Raw genomic sequence first — 18,619 nt, 5'->3', positions numbered from 1 at the left:
CAATTCTCATGCCTTAGCCTCTCGAGTAGCTAGGATTACAGGCTTGCACTACCACACCCAGCTAATTTTTATAGTTTTAGTAGAGATGGGATTTCACCATGTTAGCCAGGCTGGTCTCTAACTCCTGACCTCAGGTAGTAATCCTCTGGCCTCAGCCTCCCAAAGTGCTGGGATTATAGGCTTGAGCCACCGCGCCCAGCCTCTTTTTCATTATGTCCAAAAATACTACTCAGCTCATGCCCCTGGGAGATGAAGTGCGGAAGGTTCCGGCCTGACTTCATCCTGTTAGCACAGCCATCCTGTCTGTCTTCAGGCCCCACCTACTCTCTGTCCTCCAATGCCATATCAAGTATATCTCCATGTCTTTCTTTGTTCATTAACAGATGCAGATTCATCTCTACATCTTTTCATTCTACCCTTTAATCTCTTATTCATATCTTCTGCTTCCCCGATATCCTGCCCATGTTCAGGCATCTTACTTCTTAACTGCACTACTGATGGCTCTCCAAGTGCCTCTTCCCTCAGGCTTATTTTGCTGTAAGAATTATTTTTTCAACACACAAGTCTGAAAGACCAACAATAGAAAACATACACACACACACACACACACACACACACACATACAATCGTCTGCCTATCTGCTAGTGTATTGGCAGAATTCAACCAAACTGTTAGCAGTGGTTACATCTGGGAAGGGATTCAGATTGAGGGTGAGTCTGAAGGACCCTCAAGTCGAATGATGCCATGCCATGGAGTCTCTCTGATCTGACCTGGCCCAGAGGGGCTGGACCCAAGTTCTTGTCTTCCCACCCAGGGGCATTCAGCCTCTGCTTTCTTTTCCCTGCTTATCCATAGCCCTCTGCAGGAAGAGAATGGGGCATGCGCTTATAGTCAAGCTAGCACGACAGCCCACCTCTTGGCCTCACAAGGAAGTTGTCACCCGTTGTGCACAATAAAACATGAAAACGTGTGCTTGTTGTATTCACTGGTAAAGCTGTGAGTGTTGTTTATAGTGAGGATCGTGTTCAAAAGATAGGGGCTCCCTATTATTCAACTTTCTCATGCCTTTTCTTTCTCATACCCTGGGACTGTCTCCTCCTGTATCCCCTCTCTTGTTTTGTCAGCCCACATTCTCTCTGTGCTCAGTTAGACATGGGAGGTGGTTGACCAAAGAGGTCAAAGCATCTTGCATTGAGGACTTCCTCTCAGCTCCACTGCACATGGCACCACCTGCTGCCTTGTCACTGTAGCCCAACCAGACAGAGTTAAATAATTTACAGATATCATGGCAGCCTTAGACCCAGAAACACAGAAAACTATGACCTGTGCTGAAAGCCACTCTCTTAAATCCCCTCTTAGTCCCATCTCTGGCCCAGTCCTTGTCTGTGGTTCACAGTCAGCATCAATCCTATTGCACATCTTCTAATTTCCTAATCCCCTGAACTTCATCCTCTGTTTCAACCATCATCACCAAATCAAGGTCAAACTCTAATAAATTTCTGACATATTCTTATTTTCCTTCTACTCAGTAGGGCACCAAACCATCCTGTTCAAGTCTAGTGAGCTTACCCAAAAGAGTCAGATCTGAGCCTCAACTGCCTTATTGCCAAATGCCTTCTCTAAGACTGTCCCTATCCCTCCACCCCCACCTCATAATGATGGAGCAGGTGCAGGACATGGCCAGCTCTCACCAGGCCAGAGTCAGTCATGCTCAGGGGTCTGAGTGGCATGGAATGGTAAGCTTTGTGGGTGATAGAAGAATTACTTCTCCTACAGGGCCAACATCATTTCTGACCTACAAGAGCAAATTTCAGAGCTGACAGCAATAATTGAACAAATGAACAGAGACCACCAGTCTGCCCAGAAATTGGTGAGTGACCTTACATTAGCTAACATCTTCATGGGCAAGATAAAATTAATGTTTCACCTGAAAGTGAGCAAATCCTGCCTGCTAGAATGGAATTATACTGTCAACAAGGATTAACACTAGATTTTAAGTTCCTTGAAGGCAAGATCTGAGTCTTAGTCCTCTTTGGCTCTTCCAAGCCAAGCCCTTTGTTCAATAAATGATTGCTCAATTGAATTACATATCCAAAAATCTGAAGGCCATGATGTAACAGAGATGATGGTCTAGCACCAGAGACCAGACCTACCCAAAAAAACCAGTCAGTGAAAAAGATGCACCAACATTATGAACTGAATAAGTAGAAAACAACATAGAGCAAGGCACAAATTGTTCTGTTCCCTTATTAATAATGTGCTCTCTGGCACTGCAGAGCACAGTGGAAGAGGGGCGGGAAGGGGGCCATGCCCCATGAATTGGAAGGTTTTTCAGAAGGTGCAGATCAGAATGGGACGGGGTCCTCAGTCTTGTGTTGTTGATGCTGATTTTATTTCCAGCTCTCCAATGAAATGGACCTCCGCTGTGCTGAGATGAAGCAGAACTTTGAAAACAAGAACAGGTACACTTTCTGGCATGGACCCTTGTGTGCTGATGGCTCTAAGGCTCCTGCATCCTTTGCAGGATTTTAGTTCACTGGGTCTTCAGATAGTTCCAAATGGAGTTTGGGGGATGAGGGGTGGGGGAGATGAACAAGACACATGTCTTTGAAGAGCAGGATGGCTTGATTCAAAGCCACTAAAATAAACCACAAAGAAAGTTATTACTGCTTTTGCATTTTATCATCCAATCCTTTCATTTCAATTACAATCTCCCTTTCTGTTGGTTACTGAGAAGAGTCCTTTTTGTTCTCTATGAGATTTCTGTGATAAATAACTGTTGTTCTCAGCCAAGTCTCCTCCTCCACCATCTCCTCGTTCTTCTCTTCCTCCTCCTCTTTTTCTTTTTCTCACCTCTACTCTCCCTGGCTGCTAGGTCAGGGACTCAGCAAAATAGGAAGAAAGTATGAGAGAGTCAGGAGCAAAGTCAAATCAAGAGAAAATTAAAAGGAGTCCAAATATAGAGAGATAGAGAATAGGACATGGTTACCATAGTCGGGCAGGAGGAAGAAAATGGGGAGATATTAATCAAATGATACAATGTTGCAAATATGTAGGGTGAACAAGTCCAAAAATATAATGTAAAAAGATGAGAGCTATAGTTAATGTATGATATTAAGAATGTTGCTAAATGAGTTTATAGCTGTTCTCACCACAGGGGGAAAATGGTTAACTAAGTGAGCTGATGAATACGTTAATTTGTTCCACTATAGTAACCTTTAACTATATGTTCGTAGTAATCTCCATTATTGTAACCATTTGTGTATATATATACACACACACACACATATAAACTCTACATATATATATGCTTGTGTAGTGTGTGTGTATATATATATAGTAAAAATTATGTGTAGTATATAGATACAGTAAGATGGTTACTATAGTAGAGATGCATATATATATGACATATATAGATGAATCTTATGACATCATGTTGTATACCTTAAATATACACAATACGATTTACTTTTTAAAAGAGTTTTATTATGTGTATGGGTGAAGATAATCTTAACATCCCCTTTCAGGCTACTTGCTGCACACCAGAGCAGCCTTAGAAATCCTGGTGGAGAGATAGCACTCTTAGTTGAGTCATAGCCATTTTATACATTTATTTATCTATAGACTTTACCTGTTAGAGTAGTTTTAGGTTTACAGGAAAAATGAGGAGAAAGTACAGAGAGTTCCTGTGCACCCGTTCCTAATCAAATTCAATCAAATTAAACTCAAAGATGAGTACACCAAGACACATAATAATCAAACTATCAAAAATCAAAGACAAAGCAAAAATTCTGAGAGCTTCAGAAGGTAAGAAACACATCACACACAAAGGAGTGCCAATACAATTGTAATTTCTGAACACAAACCCTGCAGGCCAGGAGTCAGTGTGATGATGTACTAAAGTGCTGAAGGAAAAAAACTGCCTATCAAGCAAAGACAGCAAAGCTGTCTTCCCCAGTTGAGGAAGAAATAGAAACTTTCCCAAACAAAAATTAAGGGAGTTCATTACCACTATGCCTGCCTTACAGAAATTGCAAAAGAAAGTTTTAAAAACTGAAACAGAAAGCTGCTGACTAATAACATGAAACATATGAAAGCACAACACTCAATAGTATAAGCAAAATAGAGTCATACTCAGAATATTTTAGGACTGTGATGATGGGATGTAAGACAATTTTATCCCAACATGAGGGTAAAAATACAAAACTGTTAATAACTATAGCTAAAATAAATTTTCAAGGATATACATTATAAAATGATATCAATTCTGATATCAAAAACAACATGTTAGGGAGGGAGTAAAACTGTTGAGTCATTGTATGCAATTAAACTTGTTATCAGCTTGAAATAGCTTATTACAAGAGCAAGATATTCTAACTAAGTGTCGTGGTAACCACAAAGAAAAAAATCTTTAGCAGGATTCAAAGCATACACGACAAAAAATATCAAACCACAAAAGAAGAGAGCAAGAGAGGTAGAAAGAATCTACAAAACAACAAAACAAAAATTAACAAAATAGCAATAGTAAGTCCTTACCTATTAATAATTACCTTGAATGTAAATGGATTAAATTCTCTGATTAGAAAAATTAGAATGGGTGAATGGAGTTTTTAAAAACAAGAACCAACTATATGCTGCCTACAAGAGACTCATGTCACCTGTAAGGCACATGAGCACCCCTCCCAGGGTCTGAGAGTAAGCCCACTAAACCTTCCGCTACCACCATTGCTGGCACCTACCTGCATGCACCACCTATGGGCCTGAGGACAGGACCACCCAACTTCTCATAGCCACCGCCAACACCAGTGAGTACCACTTGGGTCCCAGACGGTTGTCTCACTATTGCTACTGCCATCAGCCACAACACACCCATTGCCAATGGGTCTGTGAACCTACCTACCTGCCCAGCCCATAGCTGCCATTCCTGACACCTGAAAAAGCCACTAAAGGCCCAAGAATTGGCCTGCCTGAACCCACTAATACTTAATGCCAGCATATGCCACCCTGGGGCCCAAAGATAGGCACACTTATAAAACTAGAATAAAACTAGAAATCAATAACAAGAAAAACTTTGGAAACTATACAAATGCATGGAAATTAAACAGCATTCTCCTGAATGACCAATAGAACAATGAAGAAATTAAGATGGAAATAAAAAAAAATTTCTTGAAACAAAAAAAATTGAAATACAACATACCAAAGCCTGTGAGATACAGCAAAAGCAGTGCTAAGACAGAAGTTTATAGCAATAAACACCTACATCAAAAAAGTAGAAAGATTTCAAATAAATAGTCTAACGATGCACCTGAAGGAATTGAAAACCAAGCCCAAAATTAGTAGAAGAAAAGAAGTAGTAAGATCAGACCAGAACTAAATGAAATAGAAACCACAAAAACAATACAAAGGGTCAGCAAAAAAAAATAAGTTCTTTAAAAAGATGAATGAAATTGATAAACCACTAGCTAGACTAGCCAAAAAAAGACAAGAGAAGACCCAAATAAAATCAGAAATGAAAAAAGAGACATTACAGCTGATGCCACAGAAATACAAGAAATCGTCAGAGACTATTATGAACAACTATAACACTAACAAACTAAAAAACTTAGCAAAAAGAGATAAATTCCTGAAAACCTAAAATCTACCAAGATGAAGCAGAAAGAAATTGAAAATTATTCAAGACCAATAATGAGTAGCAAGGTTGAATCAGTAATAAAAACTCTCCCAACAAAGAAAAGCCCAGGACTAGATGGATTCACTGACAAATTCTACCAAACACACAAAGGAGAACTAATAGCAATCCTCCTCAAACTATTCAAAAAAAAAAATGAAGAGGAGGGAATTCTCCCTTACTTATTCTGTGAGGCCAGCATTACCTTAATACCAAAGTCAGATGACAATACAACAACAGCCAAAAGAAAACTACGGATCAATATCTCTGATGAACACAGATGCAAAAATCTTCAATGAAATACTAGCAAACCAAATCCAACAATATATCAAAAATATAATATACCATGACCAAGTGGTACTTATAACAGAAATGCAAGGATAGTTCAGCATATGAAAATCAATAAACATGATATCAACATCAACAGAATGAAGGACAAAAATCATGTGATCATCCCAATAGATGCAGAAAAAGCGTTTCATAATAGTCAACATTGCTTCATGATTAAAAAAAAAAAAAAACCTTTCAACAAGCTAGACATAGAAGAAACATACCTCAACATAACAAAGGCTATATATGACAAATATGCAGCTATCATCATACTGAATAGGGAAAAGCTGAAAACTTTTCCTCTAAGAATTGGAACAAGATAAGGATGCCCACTTTTACCGCTCTTATTCAATATAGTACTGGAAGTCCTAGCCAGAGCAGTCCTGCAATAGAAAGAAAGAAAAGGCATCCAAATTGGAAAAGAGGAAACCAAATGATCTCTCTTTGCAGAAAAGCATGATCTTATATATGAAAATCACAAAAAACTCCATCAAAAAAACTCTTAGAACTAATAAACAAATTCAGTAAAGTTGCAGAATATAAAATCAACATACGAATATCAGTTGCATTTCTGTGCACCAACAATGGAATAGCCAAAAGAGAAATCAATCAGGCAATAACATTTACAGTGACTACAAAGCATAAAATAAAATATCTAGGAATAAATTTAACCAAAAAGGTGAAAGACCTTTAGAAGGAAGACTACAAAACACAGATATAAGAAACTGAAGATGACACAAACAAATGGAAAGATATTTCATCCATGCTCATGGACTGGAAGATTTAATGTCACCAAAATGGCCATGCTGCCCAATGCAGTACAGACTCGATGCAATCCCTAAATCACCAATGTCACTTTTCACAGAAACAGAAAAAATAATTCTAAAGTTCATATGGAACAAAAAATGAGCCAGAATAGCCAAAGCAATCCCGTGGGGGAAAAAAAAATCTGGAGTTATCACATTACCTGACATCAAAATATATTACAAGACCAGGCATGGTGACTCACTCCTGTAATCTCAGCACTTTGGGAGGCCAAGGCGAGAGGATGGCTTGTGTCCAAGAGTTTCAGACTAACCTGCACAACATAGCAAGACACCATCTACACAAAAGATTAAAAATTAGCCAGTTACTATGGAATGTGCCTGGAGTCCTAGCTACTTGGGAGGCTGAGGTGGGAGGATCACTTGAGCCCAGATGGTCAAGGCTGCAGTGAGCTATGATCATGCCACTGCACTCCAACTGTACTCATTGATATAGATCAAGGCTATCATAACTGAAATGGCATGGTATTAGTATAAAAATAGACACATAAACATAAAGCATGGAACAGAATAGAGAATCCAGAAATAAATTCATATAATTACAGCCAACTGATCTTTGACAATGCTGTCAAGAACATACACTGGGAACAGGGCACCCTCTTCAATAAATGATACTGGGAAAACTGAATAACCATATGCAGAAGAGTGAAACTAGACCCCTATCTCTCGTCATATACAAAAATGAACTCAAGATGGATTAAAGCCTTAAATGTAAGATCCAAAGCTATAAAACTACTAGAATAAAACATAGGGAGAAGTCTTCATTACATTGGTCTAGGCAAACATTTTATGACTAAGACTTTGAAAGCACAGGCAACAAAAACAAAAAAAGACAAATGGACTATATTAAATTAAAAAGCTTCTACACAGCAAAAGAAACCACCAACAGAGTGAAGAGACATTCTCTTAAATGGGAGAAAATATTTGCCAACTACTCATTTGACAGATGACTCAAACAATCCAACAGTAAAACAAACACAAATTCATTAAAAATGGGCAAAGGACATCAGTAGACATTTATTAAAGGAAGACATACAAATAGCCAACAAGTATGTGTTCAACATCACTAATCATCAGGGAAATGTAGAGCAAAAACACAAGATATCATCTTACACCAGTGAGAATGGCTATTATAAGAAGACAAAAAATAACACATGTTGACGAAGATGTGGAGAAAAGCGAACTCTTATATACTGTTGGTGGAAATGTAAATTAGTACAGCCATTATGGAAAACAGTATAGAGATTTCTCAAAAAATTAAAAATATGAACCAGCAATTCAACTACTGGATATTTCTTCAAAGATTGTGGAGAACACGAAATGCTATACACTATTGGTGGGGATGTTAATTAGTTCAGCCACTGTGGAAAGTGGTTTGGAGATTTCTCAAAGAACTTGAGACAGAATTACCATTTGACCCAGTGATCCCATTATTGGGTGTATTATATGCAAAGGAATATAAATCATTCTACCAAAAAGACACATGCATGTGTATGTTCATCACATCACTATTCACAGTAATAAAGATATGGAATCAACCTAGATGCCCATCAGTGGTGGATTGGATAAAGAAAATTTGGTTCCATGTAACACCATGGAATACTACACAGCCATAAAAAAGAATAAAATCATGTTCTTTGCAGCAATATGGATGCAGCTGAAGGCCATTATCCTAAGCAAATTACCACAGGAACAGAAAACCAAATGCTGCATATTTTCACTTATAAGTGGGAGCTAAACATTGTGTACAGATGGGTACAAAGAAGGGAGCAATAGATGGTGGGGCCTACTTGAAGGTGGAGGTTGGGAGGAGAGTGAGGGTTCAAAAACAACCTATCAGGTACTATGCTCACTACCTGGGCAATGAAATCATTTGTACACCAAACCCCAGTGACATACAATTTACCTGGGCAACGAATATATACATGTACATGTACCCCTAAACCTAAAATAAAAATGGAAAAAGAAAAAAATTAGTAGCATTTCTAAACACTAATAGTTAATGATCTAAAAAAGAAATTAAGAAAACAATTCTATTTATACCAGCTTAAAAAATAAGATACCTAGGAATAAATTTAACCAAGGAAGTGAAAGATTTCTACACTGAAAATTATGAAACATCGATAAAAGAAATTGAAGAAGAAGCAAATAAATGGAAAGATATTCCATGTTCATGGATTGGAAGAATTAATATTGTTTAAATGATCATACTACCCAAAGCATTACACAGAGTTAATGCAATCACGATCAAAATACCGAAAATGTTCTTCACAAAAAGAGAAGAAATAATCTTAAAATTCATATGGAACTACAAAGTCCCCAAATAGCCAAAACAATCCTGAGCAAAAATAACAAAGCTAAAGGCACCTGACTTTAAATTATACTACAAAGCTATAGTAACCCAAACAGCATGATACTGGCATTAAAAAACAGATGCGTAGACCAATGGAACAGAACAGAGGCCTGTAAATAAATGTATACACCCATAGCCAACTGATTTTTGACAAAAGTGCCAAGAGCACACACTGGGAAAAAGATAGCCTTTTCAATTAATGGCTTTTAGTCAAATTAAAAGAAGTAGATAAAATGAAGAGAGATCTCAAAGAAACTAATATTACACCTCACAAAACTAGGAAAGAAGAACAAAATAAGCCCAAAGTATGCTGAAGAAAGAAAATAATAAAGATCAAAGCAGAAATAAATGAAATAGAGACTAGAAAAACAATATAAAAATCAATGAAACTAAAAGTTGTTTTTTGAAAAGATAAAAGCAACAAACCTTTAGCTAAACTAAGAAAAAATAGAGAAGACTCAAATAAATAAAATCAGAAATGAAAGAGAAGACATTACAACTGATATGACAAATGCAAAGGATCATAAGAGACTACTGTGAACATTTATATGGCAATGAACTGGATAACCTAGAAGAAACTGATAAATTTCTAGAAACATACAACCTACCAAGACTTAATCATAAAAACAATAGAAAATCTGAACAGACCAATAATGATGATATTGAATAAGTAATAAAAAGCCTACCATCCAAAAAACCCGGACCTGGTGCCTTTACTGCTTAATTCTACCTGCCATTTAAAAAAGAACTAACATCAATTCTTCTCAAATTCTTCCAAAAAATTGAAGAGGTGGAAGGACTTTCACATGACTTTTTTGTTTGTTGGTTTGTTTGTTTGTTTTAAAGACAAGAGTTTTGCTCTTGTTGCCCAGGCTGGAGTGCAATGGCACTATCTCAGCTCACCACAACCACCACCTCCTGGGTTCAAGCGATTCTCCTCCTGAGTAGCTGGAATTGCAGGCATGCACCACCACGCCTGGCTAATTTTGTATTTTTAGTAGAGACGGTGTTTCTCCATGTTGGTTGGGTTGGTCTTGAACTCCCAACCTCAGGTAAACTGCCTGCCTCGGCCTCCCAAAGCGCTGGGATTACAAGCATGAGTCACCATGCCTGACCCTTTCACACTATTTTTATAAGGCCAGCATTACACTGATACAAAATCAGACAAGAACATTATGAGAAAATAAAATTACAGGCCAAAATCCTTAATGAACATAGATACAAAAATCCTTAATTAAATATTAGCAAACAGAATTCAACAACATATTAAAAGGATCATCCACCATGATCCAGTGAGATTTATCCCCTGGGATGCAAGAATGGTTGAACATATACAAATCAATAAATGTGATACCTCACATTAATAGAATGAAGGACAAAACCATATGATCATCTCATTAGATGCAGAAAAAGCATTTGACAAAATTCAGCATCCTTTTATGATAAAAACTCTCACCAATTTAGTATAGAAAGAATATACCTCAACTCAATAAAGGCCATATATGAGAAGAACACAAGGATGCCCACTCCCACCACTTGTATTCAGCATAGTACTAGAAGTCCTTGCGAGAGCAATTATGCAAGAAAAAGAAATAAAAGGCATCCAAACAAGAGAGAAGGAAGTGAAATTTTCACTGTTTGCTGACATGATCTTACATATAGAAAACCCTACAGTCTTCACCAATAAACTCCTAGAACTAATAGCCAAATACAGTAAAGTTTCAGGGTACAAAATCAACACACAAAAAACAGTAGTATTTCTACATACTAACAACAAATTGTCCAAAAAGGAAATCTAGAGAACAATCTTATTTACAATAGCTACACACACACAAAAAAAGTAGGCATAAATTTAACCAAGTTGATAAAAGACCTGTACACTGAAGACTAGGAAACACTGATGAAATAAAGAAAACACAAATAAATGGAAAGATAACCCAAGTTTATGATTCGGAAGAATTAATATTGTTAAAATACCCACACTACCCAAAGTGATCTACAGATTCAATGCAATCTCTATCAAAATTCCAGTGGCATGTTTCATAGAAATAGAAACAACAATTTAAAAATTCTTATGGAACCACACACACAAAAGCCCAGCAGGCAGTGTGATTAGGAGCCAAAAGAACAAAGCTAGAGACATTACACTACCTGATTTCAAACTATACTATGAAGCTATGGTAATTAAAATAGCATAGTGCTGGCAAAAATAAATAAACACATTGACCAATGAATCCAAACAAAGAGCCCAGAAACCAACCCACACATGTATGTGTGGTCAATTAATTTTCAGCAAAGGTGACAAGAATACACAATAGAAAAAGGATAGTCTGTTAATAAATGGTGTTGGGAAAACTGGACATCCGCATGCAGAAGAATGAAATTGGACCCTTATCTCACACGATATACAAAAATCAACTCAAAATGGATTAAAGACTTAAAAATAAGAATAGAAATTGTAAAGCTACTAGAAAAAAAAAGGGGGGAAAACTTTATTACATTTATCTGGGCAATGATTTTTTTGATTTGACCCCAAAAGCACAGGCAACAAAAGCAAAAATAGACAAATGGGATTACATCAAACTAAAAATTTCTGCACAGCAAAGGAAATAATTTACAGTGTGCAGAGATAACCTACAGATTGGGAGAAAATATTTGAAAGCCATGTGTGTGAAAAAATGTTAATATCCAAAATATAAAAGGAGCTCAAACAATTTGATATCAAGAAAACAAAAAATCCAATTAAAAAATGAGCAAGAGACCCGAATAGACATTTCTCAAAAGAAGACATACAAATGGCCAACAGACATGAAAAAATGCTCAATGTTGCTAATCATTAGGGAAATGCAAATTAAAACCATAGTGTTATTATCTCACATCTGTCAGAATAGCTATTATCAAGAAGATGAAAAATAACAAGTGTTGAAGATGTGGAAAAAAGGGAACACTTAACAAAGTGTTATTGGGATTGTAAATTAGTATGGCCATTATGGAAAATTGTATGGAGGTTGCTCAAAAAACTAAAAATAGAAATGCCATATGATCAAGCAATCCCACTTCTGGGTACTTGCCCAAAATATTTGAAATCAGTTTGTTGATATGTCTGTATTCCCATGTTCAATTCAGCACTATTAATATCTAAGTTATGGAATCAACTTAAGTGTCCATCAGTTGATAAATGGATAAAGAAAATGTGGTATATACATATAATGGAATACTATTCAGCCTTTGAAAAGAAGGAAATTCTGGCATTTGTGACAACATGGATGGAACTGGAGAGCATTATGCTACATAAAATAAACCAGGCACAGGAAGACAAATACCACATGTTCTCACTTACATGTGGGGTCTGAAATAATCAAACTCATAGAAAAAGAGAGTAAAATGGTGGTTCAAGAGGCCAGGGGATGGGGGGTATAGGGAGATGATGGTCAAAGGGTACAAAATCTCAATTAGGCAGGGGAAATATGGGGTTTTCTTAGATCTATTGCAGAGAATAGTAAATATAGTTAATAACAGAGTATTGGACATTTCAAAATTGCTAAGAATAAATTTCAAATATTCTCATTGAAAAAACTTTTAGGCTGGGCGCAGTGGCTCATGCCTGTAATCTCAGCACTTTGGGAGGCCGAGGTGGGTGGATCACCTGAGGTCACCAGTTCAAGACCAGCCTGGCCAACATGGTGAAAACCCATCTCTACAAAAATACAAAAATTAGTCGGACATGATGGCGGGTGCCTGTAATCCCAGCTACTCGGGAGGCTGAGGTGGGAGAATCGCTTGAGCCCAGGAGGCAAAGGTTGCAGTGAGCTGATATTGCGCCATTGTACTCCAGCCTGAGGGACAGAGCCAGAGACTCCATCTCAAAAAAAAGAAAAAAAAGAAAAAAACTTTTAAGTATCTCAGGTGATGGTTATGTTAACTAGTTTGGTTTAATTATTCCACATTGTATTCATAAATCATAACATCACTTTTTACCCCATAAATATATACAATTATAAGTTACCAATTTACAAGTAAAAAAAGAAATCCTGGTGGAGAGGCAGCACTCTTAACTGAGCCGTAAACTTTTATGTATTTATTCATTTATTTATAAACTTTATTTTTTAGAGTAGTTTTGGGTTACAGCAACATTGAGGGGAAAGTATAAAAGATTTCCCATATGCTTACTGCCCCCTCACACACATAGCTTCCCCCATTATCAATATCCCTCCCCAAAAGTGGTAGCATTTGTTATAATCAATGAACCTGTATTGACACATCATTATCACCCAAAGTCCATAGCTGGTATTAGAGTTCACTCTTGGTGTTGTACATTCAATGAGTTTGGACAAATGTGTAATGACATGTATCCACCATTCTAGTGTCATACAGAATAGTTTCACTACCCTAAAAATCTGCTGCACTCTGCCTATTCATCCCACCTCCTACCCCTAACCTCAGGTAAACAGTGATCTCTTTACTGTCTCCATAGTTTGACCTTTTTCAGAATGTCATATAGTTGGAATGATACCCTATGTAGCCTTTTTAAATTGGCTTCCTTCACTTAGTAATATGCTTTTAAGGTTCCTCCATGTCTTTTCATCAATAGCTTGATAGCTCATATGGACTCATTTTAACACTCATCATAAACACTGCCAACATCTCTTCCTGGGATGGAGGCTAGAGAGAATTTGGGTTCTAAAATTATCCTGGGTGCTAATGCAGCCCATAGTTTCCCAAGCAAGCTATAGACAAGATTGTGCTATTAGAGAGCAATCTGTGGTCATGCTGGCTCCGTTCAAAACAATGGTTGTAGAAAAGGGTCCCCTCACCCTTTCTGGATAGATGCCAGGATAATGCTTCAGGAAGTGAGGGCCCCAGGCTGAGTATGGTAGCTCACGCCTGTAATCCCAGCACTGTGGGAGTCCAACACAGGAGGATTGCTTGAGTCCAGGAGTACTTCGAAACCAGCCTGGACAACATAGCAAGACCCCATCCCTACAAAAAATTAAAAAATTAGGTGGGCATGGTGGCACATGCCTGTGTTCCCAACTACTTGGGAGGCTGAGGTGGGAAGATCACTTGAGCCTGGGAGGTTGAGGCTGCAGTGAGCTGTGACCATGCCACCACACTCACTCTGGGCAACTGAGTGAGACCCTGACTCAAAAAAAAAAAAAAAAGATTTAAAATTGTTTAAAAATAAAAAAGTGAGAACCTCACTTCCTGTGGGAAGGTGGAGGGTAGGATCAGATCAGGGTAACAGCTCAGCTCTGGACTTCTTTTTACTAATGATTGTGGCCTTCTCCTGGGGTCCCACAGGGAGCTTAAAGAGGCCCATGAAGCAGAACTCAGTGAGTTGGAGAACAACTACAAAACAGCCTTGAAGGCGGAGAAGTTGGCTGCCCAAGAGAAGCTAGGTACTGCTGGGACCTGGGAGAATGATCCTGGATGAAGGTCCAGGCAATGGCATTTCTAATAAGCTTCTAGGGTGATTTCTGGGGCACACAAAGGTTTTACTACCTTGGTGATGAATTTGGGGTGGGGAAAGTGTGCAGAAGAGCTCACGTTTGAATTTCAAAATGTGCATATCAGAAGACTAAAGATGACCCTGTTGTTTTCCTTTTATCCAGAGGAGATGGGAAAAGAATACAAGTATTTGAAGAATATGTTTCGTACGTATCAGGTGAGATACAGAGCTCCCTGTTGGATTACAAGAGAAACAAAGCTCATTCCTGGCTAACACTGGGATAAATCTAGAGCTCTTGTCCAGAAAATAATGTCCTGAGATTCCCAGCATCCTTGGACCTAAGTGGCACTAGCTGCACCCAGGGGGAGGATGAACCCGATGGCTTCCATGCATGACAAGTCAGGCACCCAAATCCTGAAGAGCACTACTGAAAAATATGTTTGTGATTACAAAAGTAACAGCTTCTCATTTTTTTAATGGAACTGCAAAAACCAACAATAACAACAAAAAGAAATATTACCATCCAAAGACAACCCCTGTTAATATTTGTACTTTGTTGGACCTACAGTTGAGATCATATTGTATATTGTATAACATCTATATATATTTTTATGCCTTCTTTATCAAGCATATAAGAAACTTTTCCCTCCTTTATAATGACTTGATATTATCATAATGAAATTGCCATTGGGTTCTAAAATTTTACTGTTCCCCTATTATTAGGCATTTGAGTTGTTTCCAATTGCTTGCTGTAACAGATAATACCACTTTGAATATCTTTGATTTTAGAAGTAGAGTGCTTGGTCAAAAGGAATGAACTTTAAAAAAAAAAAAAGTCAACTTTTATTTTAGATTCAGGGGATACATGTACAAGTTATTGTGTGATGCTGAGGTTTGGGATATGAATGATCTCATTACCCAGGTAGTGAGCATAGTACCCAATAGTTATTCAACCCTTCCCTCTCTTGTTATCTCCCAATAGCTCCCAGTGTCTACGAGAACACGTGGCATTTGGTTTTCTGTTCCTGTGTTAATTGGCTTAGGATAATAGCCTCTAGGGCCATCCATGTTTCTATGAAGGACATGATTTTGTTTTTTATGGCTGCATAGTATTCCATGGTGTATGTACCACATTTTGTTTAGCCAGTCCACTGTCGGTGGGCACCTAGGTTGATTCTATGTCTTTGCTATTGTGAATTGTCTGTGATGAACATACAAGTGAAGGTGTCTTTTTGGTAGCAAAATTTATTTTCTTTTGGATATATACCCAGTAATGGGATTGCTGGGTCAAATGGTAGTTCTGTTTTAAGTTCTTTGAGAATCTCAAAGCTGTTTTCCACCGTGACTGAACTAATTTACATTCCTACCAATGGTGTATAAGCATTCCCTTTTTCCTCCAACCTCACCCGCATCTGTTGTTTTTTGACTTTTTAAATAACAACCATTCTAATGTGTGTGGGCTGGTATCTCATTGTGGTTTTTGATTTGCACTTCTCTGATGATTAGTGACATGAAGCATTTTTTAAGTTTTCTGATCACTTGCATGTCCTTTTGTTTTTTACACACTATAAAATTCTATTTATGACAAGAAATATGTACATGATTAGAAAAGGTAAAAATTTGGGGACAAAAAGCAGATTAGTATTTACCATGGGCTGGACTGGGATTGGGGGAGGGGTTGACTACAAAGAAATAGAAGGGGATTACTGGAGATGATGTAGTGGTAGTTACATAACTATCCATTTGTCAAACACATTAAATGTATACTGAACAAGGGCACATCTTACTCAATTAAAATGACATTAAAAAAAGAAATGAAAAAGAAGAAATTCCATTTAGAATATTGCAAAACTGTAGATTTAGTTCTAGAATTCTGGATTTCTATAATTTATTTCAAAATACAAGTTTTCAGCCCATTTTTAACTTATCAAATCTTTATTCAGAAATTCAAAGTTTATATTTCAAAACAGCTCATTTAAATTTGACCATAGGCCAAGCACTGTGGCTCACACCTGTAATCGCAGCACTTTGGGAGGCTGAGGCAGGCAGATCACCTGAGGTCAGGAGTTTGAGACCAGCCTGGCCAACATGGCAAAACCCTGTCTCTACTAAAAATACAAAAATTAGTCGGGCATGGTAGCACACACCTGTAATCCCAGCTACTCAGGAAAATGGGGCCGGAGAATCGCTTGAACCTGGGAGGCAGAGGTTACAGTGAGCCGAGATCATGCCACTGCACTCCAGCCTGGGCAACAGAGCAAGACTCTATCTCAAAAAATATATACAAATAAATAAAATAAAAAAGAAATAAATTTGACCCTAAAGCTAACACATGTAAAAATTATATAAAAGAAAAGAAAATTGTTCCAACTTTTTTTTACTTTGGGGTTTAAAAAAAAGGTTTTTTTCAATAGCTGTGGGGGTACAAATGGTTTTTTTGTTACCTGGATGAATTATATAGTGGTGATTCCTGAGACTTTAGTGCATCTATCACCTGAGTAGTGTACATTGTACCTAATGTGTAGGTTTTTTTAATCACAAGCCGCTCTCCCACCTCCCCCTTCTGAGTCTCTAAAATTCATTAATGAATATGCCTTTGCATAGTCATGGCTTAACTCCCACTTATAAGTGACATCATACAGTTTTTTGTTTTCCACTCCTGTGTTACTTCGCTTAGAATAATGGCCTCCAACTCCATCCAAGTTGCTGCAAAAGACATTTCATTCCTTTTAATGACTGAGTAGCAGTCTATGATGTGTATATGCTGCGTTTTCTTTAACCACTCATTAGTCAATGGGCGCTTAGGTTGGTTCCATATCTTTCAACTGTGAATTGTGCTGCTATAAACATACATGTGCAAGTGTCTTTTTCATGTAATGACTCATTTTCCTTTCGATAGAGATCCAGTAGTGGGATTGCTGGATTGAATGTTAAATCTACTTTCAGCTCTTTAAGAAATCTCCATACTGTTTTCCGTAAAAGTTGTACTAATTTACATTCCCACCAGCAGTATATAAGTGTTCCCTTTTCCCCACATCCACACCAAAATACATTTCTTTTTTACTTTGTAATAATGACCATTCTTGCAGAAATAAGGTGGTATCTCATTGTGGCTTTAATTTGCATTTCCCTGACAATTAGTGGTGTTGAGCACTTTTTCATGTTTGTTGGCCATTTGTGTATCTTCTTTTGAGAAATATCTATTCATGTCATTTGCCAATTTTTAATGGGATTATTTGTTTTTTTCTTGCTGATTTGTTTGAATTCCTTGTAGATTTTGATAACTAGTCCTTTGTCAGATGCATAGTTTGCAAATATTTTCTCCCATTCTGTGGGTTGTTTGTTTATTATTTCTTTTGCTATACAGAAGCTTTTTAGTTTAATTAGGTTCTATTTATTTATTTTTGGTTTTGTTGCATTTGCTTTTGGGGTCTTAGTCATGAATTATCTGCCTAAGCCAATGACTAAAAGAGTTTTTCTAATGTCTTCTAGAATTTTTATAGTTTCAGGTCTTATATTTAAGTCTTTGATTCATCTTGAGTTGATTTTTCTATAAGGCGAGAAATATGGATCCAGTTGCATTTTTCCACATGTGGCTTGCCCATTCTCCCAGCACTACTTATTTAAAAAAGTATCATTCCCCAATTTATGTTTTTGTTTACTTTGTCAAAGATAAAGTGGCTGTTCATATTTGGCTTTATTTCTGGGTTCTCTATTTTGTTTCCTTGGCCTATGTACCTGCTTTCATACCAGTACCATGCTGTTTTGGTAACTATAGCCTTGTAGTATAATCTGAAGTCTGATAATGTGATGCCTCCAGATTTGTTCTTTTTGCTTAGTATTGCTTTGGCTATTCTGGCTCTTTTTTGATTCCATATGAATTTTAGAATTTGTTTTTCTAATTCTGTGAAAAATGATGTTAGTATTTTGATGGGAATTGCATTGGATCTGTAATGCAAGATTACTTTGGACAGTATGGTCATTTTCACAATATT

At 37.3% G+C, this 18,619-nt stretch overlaps 1 protein-coding gene across 1 annotated transcript in view; it reads left to right on the top strand.

Annotated features, from left to right (window-relative positions):
- FLACC1 (flagellum associated containing coiled-coil domains 1) overlaps positions 1-18,619 on the top strand; it is a 63,274-nt gene that overhangs the window by 11,193 nt on the left and 33,462 nt on the right. The window contains exons 6-9 of the mRNA XM_001097906.5: positions 1,777-1,870; positions 2,401-2,462; positions 14,477-14,574; positions 14,788-14,840. Coding sequence (XP_001097906.1) covers positions 1,777-1,870; positions 2,401-2,462; positions 14,477-14,574; positions 14,788-14,840 — 307 coding nt within the window. The remainder of the gene's footprint in view (positions 1-1,776; positions 1,871-2,400; positions 2,463-14,476; positions 14,575-14,787; positions 14,841-18,619) is intronic.

Source organism: Macaca mulatta, chromosome 12 (assembly GCF_049350105.2).
Source record: "Macaca mulatta isolate MMU2019108-1 chromosome 12, T2T-MMU8v2.0, whole genome shotgun sequence".
NCBI lineage: Eukaryota > Metazoa > Chordata > Mammalia > Primates > Cercopithecidae > Macaca > Macaca mulatta.
This window is presented reverse-complemented; position numbering and strand designations above follow the sequence as displayed.